At 40.4% G+C, this 14,907-nt stretch overlaps 1 protein-coding gene across 1 annotated transcript in view; it reads left to right on the top strand.

Annotated features, from left to right (window-relative positions):
* Positions 1-13,620, top strand: part of CHRM3 (cholinergic receptor muscarinic 3) — a 468,545-nt gene extending 454,925 nt beyond the window's left edge. Inside the window, exon 5 of the mRNA XM_014570646.4 lies at positions 11,204-13,620. Within this exon, the coding sequence (XP_014426132.2) occupies positions 11,223-13,031 (1,809 nt within the window). The 5' untranslated portion in view covers positions 11,204-11,222 and the 3' untranslated portion in view covers positions 13,032-13,620. The remainder of the gene's footprint in view (positions 1-11,203) is intronic.
* Positions 13,621-14,907: the final 1,287 nt, after the last annotated feature.

The raw sequence follows: 14,907 nt of genomic DNA on the forward strand, positions 1-14,907 counted from the left end.
ATCATTTCAGGATTGGATTTTTCTGAAGCTCTAAAAATTATGAGGTGAAAGAGTCACTAAGCAGCTGGAATTAAAAAAAAATAAAACGCTGTACTACTATATTTCTATACAGGAAGTAAAAATATCTTTTTAATCCATATGCTTAAATGAATTGTGATTTATGACTTGGACTTATTACAGGCAGTCCCTGGTTACGTACAAGATAGGGACTGTAGGTTTGTTCTTAAGTTGAATCTGTATGTAAGTCGGAACTGGCGTCAGCCGCTGCTGAAACTGATCAGTTTCAACCGCGGCTGAATCTGGACGCCAGTTCTGACTTACATACAGATTCAACTTAAGAACCCCAGGTGTCCCCAAGTCAGCTGCTGCTGAAACTGATCAGCAGCGGATTCCAGGAAGCCTGGGGCAGAGCAACTCTGCCTCGGGCTTCCTGTAGTCAGCCGCTGGTCAGTTTCAGCAGCGGCTGACTTGGGGACGCCTGGGGCAGAGCAGCTGAGGTGCTGCTGGGTTGCTCCAGTAGCGCGGCTCCTCGGCGCTACTGGAGCAACCCAGCAGCACCGCAGCTGCTCTGCCCCAGGCGTCCCCAAGTCAGCCGCTGCTGAAACTGACCACCAGCGGCTGAATCAGGAATCAGCTGGAATCAGCGGCTGAATCAGGAATCAGCTGGGGTGCTGCCGGGTTGGTCCCCAGGGGTAGGCAAGAAAAGCCTGGTCTGCTGGGGGGGGCACTAGCTGCACCCCCCTTCCAGCAGACCAGGGAGACAGGGGTGGCAGTGATTTTCAAGGAGGAGCTATGGGATGTTTAGCAAAAATGGATTGGCAGGCTGTCCTAAGCAGAGAGCAAGGTAGAACCTACCATATATTTTAAATCAAAATGATTTAAATCTGATCACCCCTTTTTCTCTGCTACAGAAGACTGAATAAATAATAATATTTAGCACTTAATTTAGCACTATTTAGCATTCATGAATCTAAGTGTTTTGAAAGCATCACAATGTCCCAGTGAAGTAAGCATGATTAAAGATCCCATTTTTATGGAAGAAAAGCTGAAAAGATTGAGGCCAGAATGTTTGAAATTGACCAGTGATGTGAATAAGAGTTAAGGGCATTCCACGTATCTCAGGCTGGGTAAAGGAAAAAATGAGGCACTTGATACAATTGTCCACTTTTGAAAAGCTGGCAAATGCAATTAATCCCAAGTCAGGCTGTGGTTGTATTGGAAATACATAAACTAAATTGACCCACATATTTGGTTATGGAAACAGTTTTTATGACTCTTCATCCCTTGTACTCAGGTTCTGCAAACATGTATTCATATACACTTCACGTACTATGTGTAGTACGATTAGTTCTGTTGAAATCACTGGGACTACTCTCCGAGCATAAAGTTAAGTCTGTGCATAAATCTTGGGAGGATTGAGGCTGTCCTCTGTGATCACTAGACCATGCTTCCTGATATCATTTTGAAATAGTGTGAGAAATGTGATTTCCTGCCCTGCTTTAGTGATGTAAGTGTCACTTGTTGCAGGAGAAATGTAAAACCTCAGGGCTGGATTGCAGTTCTTGAAAGTTTCTCCCTTTCAAATATATGTCACTTGTAAATTTAACAGTTTGTGTTGCAAAGTTTACCTACTCATGTATAGAGAAGTACATTTAACATTTTAAAGCCTTTCATTTATTTGTGTTAGAAAACATTTTTATAGTTCACTCTGAAAAGTTCTGTAATATTTAAAACTCAGTGTAGTGTGTAAATAAAACAATGCAGAGTAAAACAAAAAAATAAGCTAAACAGATCGCAATTGGATTTTCAAGTCTGCATTTACAAGTTGTGCTCTTTGTTCGGAACTATGTCTACCCAAACATCAAGAATGGACTCTAACTTCATAAGAAATGCATCTTTTTGAAGATAGCAGAAAATCAGCTTTTAGGGAAAAATAAAGGCAGTGCATTTGTAAAGGTGTGGGTATGAAAGAAAACAGCCTATGGGGAAAGAGAGAATCATCATATAATGGGAAAGCAAGCAAGCAAGCAATTATAATTGTTAAATGTGTAAAGGGGCCACTGAAATCATAAATCCTACCTACCACGCCCAACCAATACAAATGCACTTTCTGTTTTAACCTCTTTCCACTTCACCCCATCCAAAAGAAAACATGTAGGAGGCAAAAGCAGATACAATAGCACCAATGCCATTCTGCTACCATGATTTTCATCAGAGGGCCAAATGGATTCATTTCCTTCTCCTTTTAAGAATCAGCAGTATATCATGAATAAGGAATTTGAGGCATGTAATTCCCTTATGCCACTAAAAAGCCAAGTATTAAACCCTATGTTATAACTATTTAGTAAACTGAGCGACTCTGTCTACAGTTTCACCCTTCTCTCCTTAGAATGTGGTCCAATAAAAATGTGAAATCATAATTGCACCACAACAGGATATGACTGAAGCACAGAGACAAGGAAGTGTGAGGCAGTTTGCACTGCCACTGCCTATCCTGCTCTGAATGTATTAATATAGTGAAGTCATTATGTGTTCCTGTGTCACTTATGCATTTTCCCCCTTAAGTGTAGACTGTAAAATGGTCTGAGTAACAGATTATTTCTATGATTGGTGAAATATATTTTCAAACTTTAATTCTAATACTGAAATGATCATCCCACATTCTGTTTTGTTGGGCTGCAGTTTGACATTGCCACTGGCTGAATTTGAGCTATAGTTTTAGCATAGGCACTTTGGATCCTATCACATTTGGACATTCCTCTCCCCTCACTGAAACTGTGCTGCTCTGCTGGAAAAAGAGTATGGGACTGCTTCATATTTAAAGGGGCTGGCCTGTATATGAGACTTTAAACCATGATCCTTCCTGCTTCTCTGCTGGTCACATGGAAGTTACAGTCCTCAGGGTACTTTTTGAAACAGCAGAGGTAACTCTGGTATCCTGGCCAACATCCCTCAATCTTCATCCCCAACCATCCATGAAACCAATCCGAAAGTCTGAGACTGAACATGAGACTTTCACCCCACCCACAGGAATCACTAATTCACAATACATACAGTAACAAGATGTGTGATTAAGTGGTTTACCATAATATAATACTTCATAGACATACTGAAATGCACTAGATTTATTCATTGTCTCTCTTCCTGTAGCTGGTCAGGATTTTCCAGCGCAATTGACCCTTCAACTATTTGCTGTTTGTGTTGTGCTTTGAAAATGTAAAGTCCAATCAAATGTAAAGTATTTTTTTCTTTTTAGTCTTTAGAGAAGGTCATCATGTTTTTAACTTCTGCCCATGCTTTTAGAGTTCCATTTCCTTCAGTGGGTTTGTCTCTCCTTCCAGGCCAATGTAGATGGGATATTAACTTGTTTTCAGCTTCCAACTAACAACCTGCATTGTTAGATGTCACCTTTATTCAGTTCCCCTTCCTTCCACTTCTCTATCAACTAATATCAATAGAGGAAGCTCTGCTCTGCCCTTCCTTATAATAATCATATCTGACATGTATTTGGCAAGCGTATTCATTTAAAATCTGTCCTTTACAGTTCTTGGTTAACTTCATCTCTTATGAAGAACAATGGACAAGATGTATCAGCCTCCTACATTTCTCATTGTAACAACATGTCCCAACAAAGTATTTTGCATGAAGGTTTCTTGTTCATTGTGGCTAATGCATCCGGACATGTAAATACACAGTTGTAACATTGTCGCTCACATCAAGATGACTCATCTACACATTAGTTTCACCCAATCATGTAAAATAATGTAGATGAACCTGAGGCTAGTCTCAACGACTCCTCCATGACCTTCTTCAAAGCTCCGAGAAGAATGTTATTGTAGATGGGTTTTCCATAAGTGTTCATTCAGTAGGTTTTAGTTATATCAGGTCTCTGCTTGCATATATTTGTGTAAATCAGGACCTCCTTCAGTTAAGGCAATGGAATTTTGTTGGTGTGAAAGTCGTATAAATAAGAAGAGAATACAGCTATTAGAATGCCCCCTTCTGCATGTCTACAAAGCAGTTTCTGCAAAAGAAATTAAATATATGCTAGGTGGAATAAGTCCACCTGGTGTAGGACTTATTGCTTGACTTCTACTGGTATTACAGCATGACAATCTATGTAACTTCTGCTGCCACCATGTTAAAATTCTACACCTTCACAACATGGAGAACATTTGGCCCATAATCAGAGGTGATACAGCCAAAGAAGACACTGAAGGGGAAACAACATGGTAGTCTTGTCCTGCAGCTTTTGTTGTGTAAGGCAACTGCACCATGGGATTGTTTCAGAAATGTCTGTTGATTTGCTTGATAGATCCAGTTTAGTTGGTGACGAGTGCGGCTGTTTCTCATTAAGGCACCCCCGAGCCACTTTAAAGATAAAAGCTGAATAGAGTGCATGCCAATATCTACTTCTGGTTTCATATATGCCCTTATGGTGTTAGAACATTTTTAATAGTGGGGGTGCTGAATGCCATTGAACAAAACTATAAACCCTGGATATAATGGAAATCACTTCAAGCCAGAGAGTGCTGCCTCATGTCTAGTTCCGGCACCCTTGCCCTTCCACTCATTATCCTCATGTCCTCTTTGCCAATGGTCCTCTGAAATACAGAAGATATTGCTCCCATAGAATCACTGACTTAAAAAAAAAGATCATTGAATTGTTTGTATCAATTCATGAACTTCCTTTCATGCCCCAACAACCTTTTTGTGCACTAGCCTGGAGAGGGATGAGCTAATAGGTTAACCTTCATGTTTGAATTATCTAATTGTTCTGAAAATTTGGAGGCAAATGTTGGTACTACTGACCCAGATCTGTATCCATTAGTAGATTAGTGAAATATAATGTGTAATGGATCTTTCTAATAGGACTGAATAGTGAGATCCATTTTTCTTTATATGGACATCAAAGACAAAATGGGGTTCTTTTTATAAGAGTGCCTGGTACCACTCTTTTTATAAAAGTACCAAAAATTTGGTACTTTGACAAAATTTCCCCTTAACCCATTACCATACACTATGTATGGTACTGGTTGGTGGCCACCATCCAATCCAAGAGTGGCTGCATTTCAATGGCTCTGTATTTGTGTAAAGCAGAGGTGGAGAACTTTGTTTTGTTTTGTTTTTTGAGCAGGGGTGGCGCTGACCCACAAGTGAGAAACAAAAGGAAACCAAAACAAACCCTCACTGATATGGCCTCTGAGATGGAGAAAGACATGCCCCATATTCTCGTCACACTGCAGAGCCTTTGGGGGCCCAGGCTAGTAGATTTTGTGTGCTGGAGCATCAACGTGGGCCCCAAACCTTGGGGGGCCAGATCCAGGCAAGCCAAGGGCCACATCCTCTCATTGATTTTAGTAGGACTTTAGAGAGGCAAAACGGATGAGTTCATTAAAAAGTATTCACCCACCATAACTCTGTAATATCCCAGAACTGGAATAGCTACTACTAACTTTGTTCAGGAGAAGTTGTCTCTGTTAATCATCTGCAAACCTCTCTGTCAGAATTTTTTAACTGCTTTACTATAAAAGACACGAGATGACTGTAAACTATCATTGGTTATTATGCAATAAGCAGTTGTGCTTTCTGACTGCCACACTTTGACTTAGTGATAAAAATTCCCCTGCCAATTACAGTGATTTTCTTTTCCACCTGTTTGGCAAGAGTGCTGCTTGTGTCCTTCCATCCCCTTGTCCTTGTTAATCACACACAGTGCTTGCGGGCATTTTGCCCAAGCCATTTTCCCCCACTTTTCATTTCTCCTCAGGCCTCTAACTCCTTTAGTGTTGACATGAAGGTAGGCATAGCAAACAAGTTTAGGGCCCACTCTTCAAGGTATTAAGCACCTTCTACTCCTGTTGAAGCTAACCAGGTGATCAGGGCACTCTCCATTAAATTAGATGTGCTCAGCATCCTGCCAGATGACACCTTTAATAAGACACTTGAACAAGTTAACACATTAATCATCATTAAAATTACAGCAATATTACAACCTAGAGACTTCAGTCCCATTGTGCCAGGCAATGTACACTCACTTAATAGACACACTTTGGCCTGAAGACCTGACAGTTTAGGTATACAGATATAGACAGCAGGTGGATAAAACAAACACTGACAGGGGAAACAATGCCACAGGAGATCTCATTAATAGCACCAGCTGAAGTACAGGTGGTACTTAATGCATTTAGTACAGTGTGCTATATGAGACACCATAATATTTCTGCTTACAAGATGGAATACATGTACATTGTCAACAGTTGATAAGCATTTTTTTTTTTAGTATCACTTGCTATCATGTTGCTGGACAAGAGTACAGTACAGTCATTTCAAAAGTTACATTTAGAAGAGGAGCTGTAAGTCAAGGATAAAGGCATCTAATACATCCTCTAAGATAGCAGGTCTCAAACTAGCAACCCAAGGACTCCCATTTTGATTTTAAAAATTTTCCCAGACCATCTGCTCAGTCCCCACTTCACCCTCCCCATAAGGCCTCACCCAGGCTCCACCTCTACTAGATCCCGTTCCACCCCTGCCCTTCTTCTTTCCTGGTTCTTTCCAGCACCTGTTCTGAAGTGTGCAGGAGCTACTCGGAGGAAGGGGGGAGAATTGGTTAGGGAGGCCAGCAGAACCCCTGGAGTACCCTTGCAGACCCCAGTTTGAGAAACACTGTGGCTGTGTCTAGACTGCATCCCTTTTCCGTAAAAGGGATGCAAATTAGACACATCTCAATTGCAAATGAAGCGGGGATTTAAATCCCCCCCACTTCATTTGCATAAACATGGCTGCCGCTTTTTTCTGGCAAAAAAGCACCAGATTTGATGTGGATCTTTCAGAAAATAAACCCTTTTCCGAAAGATCCCTTATTCCTCTTAAAATAAAGAATAAGGGATCTTTCGGAAAAGGGTTTATTTTCTGAAAGATCCGCGTCTAGACTGGCGCTTTTTTCCGGCAAAGCTCCGAGCCGGAAAAAAGCACCAGTCTACACGCGGATCTTTCAGAAAATCAAAGGGTAGAATTTGGTAAATGTTCTGTTACACTTGTAGATTTCTTCAAAGGCAGGAAATTTGGCTCTTAATCATAAATATTAGGGAATACAATATTGTGTGATTGATTAAAATAGTGAATATTTAGTCTTCTGGGGTGTTAAAACATACCTCCAATAGGGCCAACTGCATCCGCAATTTTTCCCATAGACAGGGCTGCTTCTGCAGTACCTTGCCTGTTTTCTTCTTTCTTTGTCAGTGTTTCGTAAACAAATCCCACACAGTCCAAAGGAAATTAAATATCCTTCATCTGAACTCTTAACAAAGTCCTTCAAAACAGAACAAACTCATCCCATACTCATCTCAACTTCAGCTAGGCAAAGGCCCTCTTCTCTGATTGTCTTCCCTTCTACTTCCAAGCACCTCCAACCTAGAGTTTATCTCTCTCCACATGTCCTTCCCACTACTGCCTTCTTCCCTTCTGGATCCGAGTCTTTCTCCCTCTTGCAGATATATAGCCACAGTTTATTGGACTCCCCTTCTCTGGTGGAGCTCATTTTGTAATTCGTGTTGGCTGGCCCCAGCAAATAAGCAGTGAGCCATACTGGAACATGGTTAGAGCTCTTTCTCTGCTGCTACTGCAATAGACTATTTTATTCCCTTTTGTTTCTCCAGTGTTTTTTTTCTTGTAGAGCTACTTAGTTACACATACTGCATACTCTCTGTATTCTCACATTCTCCCACTCAATTACCTTCCTTATTACAATCAATATTCAGGTAGAGCTGGTCAATTTTCCATCAGAAAATGCCAGTGCGATTAAACATTTTTATATAAAACTACATCAATTTTGATGACATTTCCCATGAACATGTATATGAAATTTTAAAAAAGTGTTTAGAAGAATTTCACAAAATTTAATATTTCATTTTATTGTATTTTCATGTTTATATTACTTTTATTGATTTTAGGTTGTTTCATGACATATCAGTAGTCAAGGTGAATATCATGATATGTCATCATATGTAAAGTCATCTCACAATATATCATGACAGTATATAACAATAGAATGTAATATTCTATTTTATTTTTCAAATAATTAATGTCAGATGCCACTTAATATAGATTAAAACATTTTATATTATTTCATAGATCAAAATATATCCTCCTTATGTTGTAATGAAAGAGTTTGAAACTTTGATCCAGAAAATAAAGTAAGCACTCTGTATACTACTATGAGGACAGCTTTTTTCAAGATATTTGTGTTATCTTGGAAGCATTTTTCAGAATATCTGTGTCTTTTATGAAATGTTATGACTTGACATAATATGACATATCATATTCTACTATATTACTAGTGACTTATTGTGAAATGATAGACTATACAATGAAATTTTGATATAAAATATCATTTTGATATTGTATTTAATTTTTTTCTTAAACAATTTTTGCAATGAATTTTTTCTGAATTTCCCTTTCATTGATTTCCTTTTTCTTGTTTGTAGGCTATAAGTTATAACAATCTAGTTTCATATATGCTTAAATGAATTCTAACATCTCCCCCCCCCCCAAAGAAATTAATAGACCTATACAAAAATGTTCAATTTTTCCAAAGTAAATTAATAACTGAAATAGCACAGAACGTGTTCTGGTTTAGCCACTATGGGGAAAAATCCTTTTCTCTAAGGATCTTTTCTAAAGAATGACCTCGAAACAAGATCACACCATTTATTCAATCCATCGCTGTGATTTAAAAGTGACCAACATGTAGCCTCATTGATATTACCGTGTGTCTGCATAGGTCCAAGGAGCAATATTTATGGATACTGATCATGATAAGAATCCTACGAAGGCATGCCAAAAATTGTAATTTTCCATAATTCCTCATTTATTGTTGTATTCATCACCTAGATCAGGGTGGGAAAATACCAGTCCACAGGCCAGATCTGGTCCACCAGGGTTAGCCTCTGCTGGGCCCCCACACCATTGTATTTACCTGCACCTCTGCAGGTATGTGGGATTGCAGCTCCTATTGGCCGTGGTTCGCTGTTCCAGGCCAATGAGAGCTGCAATTGCAAATGTAGAAATACAGATAAATATAGTGACAGCAGTCCACCAGGTGAACCCTGGTGAACTGCAGCCGTTTTACTGCCTACCTCTAGCCTACATGTTCTAATGATGAGTGAACTAGAAATTGATTTGTTTAGCTCAGATTTAGATAAGGCATCAGAACTGTTACCTTCTTTTTATTAAAGAAACTGGAGTGGCTAACCTTATATTTTCTCTTACTTTGGCTCCCACACTAAGTTTTCATTATTAGCTATGGTGTGTAGTATAAAATGGGCATTTAGTCCATTTAGACTAGGTCAAAGAAATAAGATTATTCTACATGGCATATTCCTCACATTTTTTGCTAATGAAACACACAATGGTTTAAAAAACCCAGAATTCAAGCAATGAAATAACCCTTTTCATGTTTCTTTTAACAGCAAACTGTTTTGATACCTGCTTGAATCATATTAAGTCCTAATGTACCAACTTTGAACTGATATACAGTACAAAGACGTCTTCTTTCATGTAGTAACTATAGGTTATTCTGTGATAAAAATTGACATATAACAATTTATCCAGTGAAATGCCTGGTAAAAGATCCAAGGAACTTGCTAAAATGTTGAGAATGCAGACCGACATTTTGAGAGAGCTGCTGACTCTATGTCAGTTCCTACAATACTTGGGAAAGGGTTAAGATCTAATTATGATGCTGCAGTGTCTTCTTCCTTCCCGTTTTCAGAACACATTTAATGATACCTCTCCAAAGTCAAGTACATTTGCTGAACCCATTAGACCCCCACAATCCTCAGTCCAACTGTGTAAATGAGCTTTTGTGAATGTAGAATGAGAACTTGCATGTGTAAAAGGTCACTTACAGTATTTTCACAACCGGCAAAGTTGAATATGAAAATTCAGGTGGGTAGAGCTGCAATAGGTAGGCATACGGATTGTGGGGTGGGTTAGTGGGTTTTTTTAACTTGGCACTGTATGTCTCTACTCTAAATAATTAAAAGCATGATTTTATACCATAGTGGGAAAGCCCCTGGTTTTGCATGGAGGTAATTAATAAATTCAAGGTAAAAAATGGCCGAGAACTAAAAATGGGATTGCAATGGATCACAAATACCAGAGATAATTGAATCTAGTGACATTATAAACAAAAAGAATCAACCATGCTTTCAGCTATTTCCATCCCTTCACAGTGATTCAGATATTCTTGGCTTCAGAGTGATGTTTGGGGTTGCTTGATATGCCAGTTATACTGATTTGTGTCTCAGACTGACGGATTTCTGATCATTTGTGTAGGTGGTGAATGAGGGGTATATTCTCCAATGAAGGGCTCTAGGTGTTTGGCATTATAGTGTGGACTGGTTATATTGGTTTGTGTCTGTATGTGGGAGACATGTATTGATTTGTGTAGGTGGAAAATGAGGGGTGTGTGCTGTAGTGAGGAGCTATATGTGTATATGCTTATGTTACATGCTGGTTTTGGGGTTGTGTTGATTTGTGTTTGGGTGTGTGTGTGCGGGGAGACTCTCATTGATTTGTGTGGGTACCTGCTAGGCCAAGTAATCTAGTATCTGTGCTGTCTCAATTAACCAATGAAATGATTGCATGCAAAATAGCTGTGATTGATTGCATTCCTTCTGATATCACAATGGTTTAGGATTCTTGGTATGATACAGACATGTGCCTTATTATTAGCTGTACATTGCACAGGGGTACTGTAAATTAGTAAAATCAAAATGGCTGAGAATTTAGAAATTGGATGGTAACAGATAGCAAAACTAGTGATGATTCATCTTAATGATACTTGGATCATAACTAGCTCTCAGCGGTGATTGTAGCTTAATCCATTATAAAGACAGACCTCTGGCCTATCTTGTGGATTCACAATCATATCTGGGAGGGCTCAGCTGGGTTTTAGTTGGGTGACTTATGATTAATTAACAATAACCGATTTTTAAGAAAAGAACACAGAAACATTGAAATGGATCCAAATTAATCCCCGGTGTAATCGAATCACTCCACAAATATATTTAGCCTACTGTGTTTGATAGATATCTTTTCCTTTTGTTTTGAATGAACAGCGATCCAAAAGCCATTTAAAAGAAACAACAATCATCTTTTGATTTACTGTTTTCCTTCTGTTTTTTTTTCTCTGCAGACTATGTCCGAAAGGCACAATGATCCTGCACAATAACACCACAGTCTCCCCCTTGTTCTCAAATGTGAGCTTCTTCTGGAACAGAGATTCCCAAGGAACAGGGCTTCTTGATGATGCCACATCACTCTCTGGCAGCTATGACTCCCCTCACGCAACTGAGATTTTTCCCTTCACTACGGTGGAAACAGCCAATAGGTCATTAAACAGCACGAGCAAAGATCCTCTGGGTGGACACACACTCTGGCAAGTAGTTTTGATTGCCTTCCTGACTGGTATCCTCGCCCTGGTGACCATCATTGGAAACATTCTGGTGATTGTGGCATTTAAAGTTAACAAACAACTTAAAACAGTCAACAATTACTTCCTGCTGAGTCTTGCCTGTGCAGATTTGATCATTGGTGTTATTTCAATGAACCTTTTCACCACCTACATCATCATGGACCGCTGGGCTTTGGGAAGTTTGGCCTGTGATCTCTGGCTCTCCATTGACTATGTAGCCAGCAATGCCTCTGTCATGAATCTTCTGGTCATAAGTTTTGACAGGTATTTTTCCATTACCAGGCCTCTTACATACAGAGCTAAACGAACAACCAAAAGGGCTGGAATGATGATTGGCTTAGCGTGGGTCATCTCATTCATTCTTTGGGCCCCTGCCATCTTGTTTTGGCAGTATTTTGTTGGGGAAAGAACTGTGCCTCCTGATGAATGTTATATCCAGTTTCTAAGTGAACCTGTCATCACTTTTGGCACTGCCATCGCTGCCTTTTATTTGCCAGTCACCATTATGACTATTTTGTACTGGAGGATCTACAAAGAGACAGAGAAACGCACCAAAGAGTTAGCAGGGCTACAGGCCTCAGGCAGCGAAGCTGAGGCAGCACGTTTCCTTCACCAAACGGGTAGCTCCAGAAGCTGCAGCAGCTACGAGCTGCAGCAGCAGAATATGAGGCGCTCCAACAGAAGGAAATATGGCCGATGCCACTTCTGGCTTACAGTAAAGAGCTGGAAACCCAACCAAGATCAGGGGGACCAGGATCACAGCAGCAGTGATAGCTGGAACAACAACGACGCCGCTGCTTCTCTTGAAAACTCCGCCTCCTCAGATGAAGAAGACATCGCCACGGAGACGAGGGCCATTTATTCCATTGTGCTGAAGCTTCCTGGGCACAGCACTATTCTCAACTCCACTAAACTACCATCCTCTGAAGACTTGAATGGATCGGGGGATAACTTGCAGAAATCTGACCTGGGGTCAAAGGAGAGGAAACCTAAAAAGTTGCATTCTCAGAAGAGTGTGGAGGATGGAGGAAACTTTCACAAGAACTGTTCTAAGCTTCCAGTTCAGCCAGGGTCAGCAGTAGAGGCAGACAAGATTTCTGATGGCATTCCATCAGCGGCTAAGACATCCGCAGCTCTGCCTTTATCCTTCAAAGAAGCAACTCTGGCAAAGAAGTTTGCCTTGAAGACCAGAAGTCAGATCACCAAGCGAAAACGAATGTCACTTATCAAAGAAAAGAAAGCGGCACAGACACTCAGTGCTATTTTGTTTGCCTTCATCATCACCTGGACACCATACAACATCATGGTTCTGGTGAACACCTTTTGTAATAGCTGTATCCCCAAAACATTTTGGAACCTGGGGTATTGGCTTTGTTACATCAATAGCACAGTGAACCCTATGTGCTACGCATTGTGTAACAAAACATTCAGAACCACTTTCAAGATGTTACTGCTATGCCAGTGTGACAAACGGAAACGACGCAAACAGCAGTATCAGCAGAGGCAGTCAGTGATTTTTCATAAGCGGATCCCCCAGGAGGCTTCATAGACTAGAATTTTTAACAAATGAAAAACCAACTATCAAAGGGTGTGTGGGAGGAAGTGGGAGGGTGGTTCTAGGATGCTGATTCAAATGTTTCATCATCAAGATGTGAGAGCAGCTACCAGGCTTAGGTATCCTTTGAATAACTCCAGTTTAATATTAAACATCAAATCCACATTAAGCAAAAACAAACTTCAACATTTTTTTATTAAGGAAATGAAGGACTTAATACAGTTTTCCTACAAAATTACAAGAAACTGTAGAGCGATTATGAACCCATTACTGATCAGTCCAGTTTTTTGGTTGTAATCAACTCTGGGATCTCAGGTAAGCACATCTAGCTAGTCCAGTTCCAGCTGTTTCCAAGGAATCAACAGGTTTCAATTCAAGTCGCATGGATACAGCAAGGTAGTTAAACATTGTTCTGAAATTATTTAAAACACTATGTAGGTTACAAAACTGCTTCTTGTTGTTCCAGTAAATTTCTTGTCTCCTCTTTTGGTGCAATGCTCCTTGTAGCCCTGATTCTTGAACCTTACGGAGTATCTATTTGTGCAGCTCATGTTATATGTGTGTGTGTGTGTGTGTGTGTGAATGCACAAGTTACACTCACATTCCACTGAAGAAGTAATCTATCAATCTAGATTGTGGTAAACTAACTGAATGATTTGGCAAATTGGCCTGGACATGTAAATTTATTTTGTTATTTGCAAATTAAAATCCAATTTATATGAGAAAGCATTAAATGTACACCTGTTCAGAAGGAGGTAGATTTGTGCAACCTGTGAGCAAAATGCAATCCACAAAGTATTTCTATGAGACATATGCCAACCTAACTTTTAATATAGAGATGCAGCCAGATAAAATTATGTACGTATACAGTCCAGGTTGGACCTCCCTGGTCTGGCACCCTTGGATCCTGACCAGTCCCGGACAAGAGAGTTTGCCAGACGATGGGATGTCAGAGGGGTCACCAGCCTCTGCACTGGGCTCCTCTCCCCAGCCTCCCACTCCCCACATATTTTCTGGTCCATAATTTCTGGCAACCCCTCCCCACATAATTTCTGGTCCATTGGCTTTGCAGAAGTCCCACCACACCTCCTGACTGCCCCACTAGCTGCAGGCTTCACTATCCTGCCTCTGCCAGCTTCCCTGCACCACTGACTGCGGGCTCTGGTGCCCCATGGGTTCTGCTGCCCCACACTGGCCCAACTGGGGGAAGGCTGGAAACCTCTGCCACTGTGGCTATGTCTAGACTGCAGGCTTCTTTTGGAAGAATCTTTTCTGGAAGAGATCTTCCAGAAAAACTTCTTTCAAAAGAGAACATCCACACAGCAAAACACAACAAAAAAGTGATGTGCTTTTTCGAAAGATAGCATCCACACTGAATGGATGCTATCTCGCATTTCGGTTGTGATTACTGCGGACGAAATGGACAGCAGGGCACCTGTGCTTTTTCCTGGAGGCCATTTCTTCCAAAAAAACCCCATACTCTTCTGCATCCACACACATCTTTTTTGGAAAAAGCTTTTTTTGGAAAAAGGCTTCTTCCTTGTAGAATGAAGTTTACTGCTGTCGGAAAAAAACCTCCGTTCTTTCAACTTTCTGTCGAAAGAACGCAATAGCAGTGTGGATGTAAGTATTGTTTTTCTGGAAAAATGGCCACGGGCTCTGGTGAAAATGGCCATTTTTCCAGAAAAACTCTGCAGTGTAGACATACCCAGCGTCTCTAGTCTAGCAACCTCCGTGGTCAGGTTGGAGTCCCACACAACAGAGGTTCAACTTGTATCATATTTCAGTCCGAGTAATAGTGCCTCACCAGAAGCACTGGCTACTGAGATCATAGAGTTTTGGAATTTGTAGCCTTTGCAAGCTGCATGTT

Source organism: Pelodiscus sinensis, chromosome 3, assembly GCF_052426305.1.
Source record: "Pelodiscus sinensis isolate ZL-2025 chromosome 3, ASM5242630v1, whole genome shotgun sequence".
NCBI lineage: Eukaryota > Metazoa > Chordata > Testudines > Trionychidae > Pelodiscus > Pelodiscus sinensis.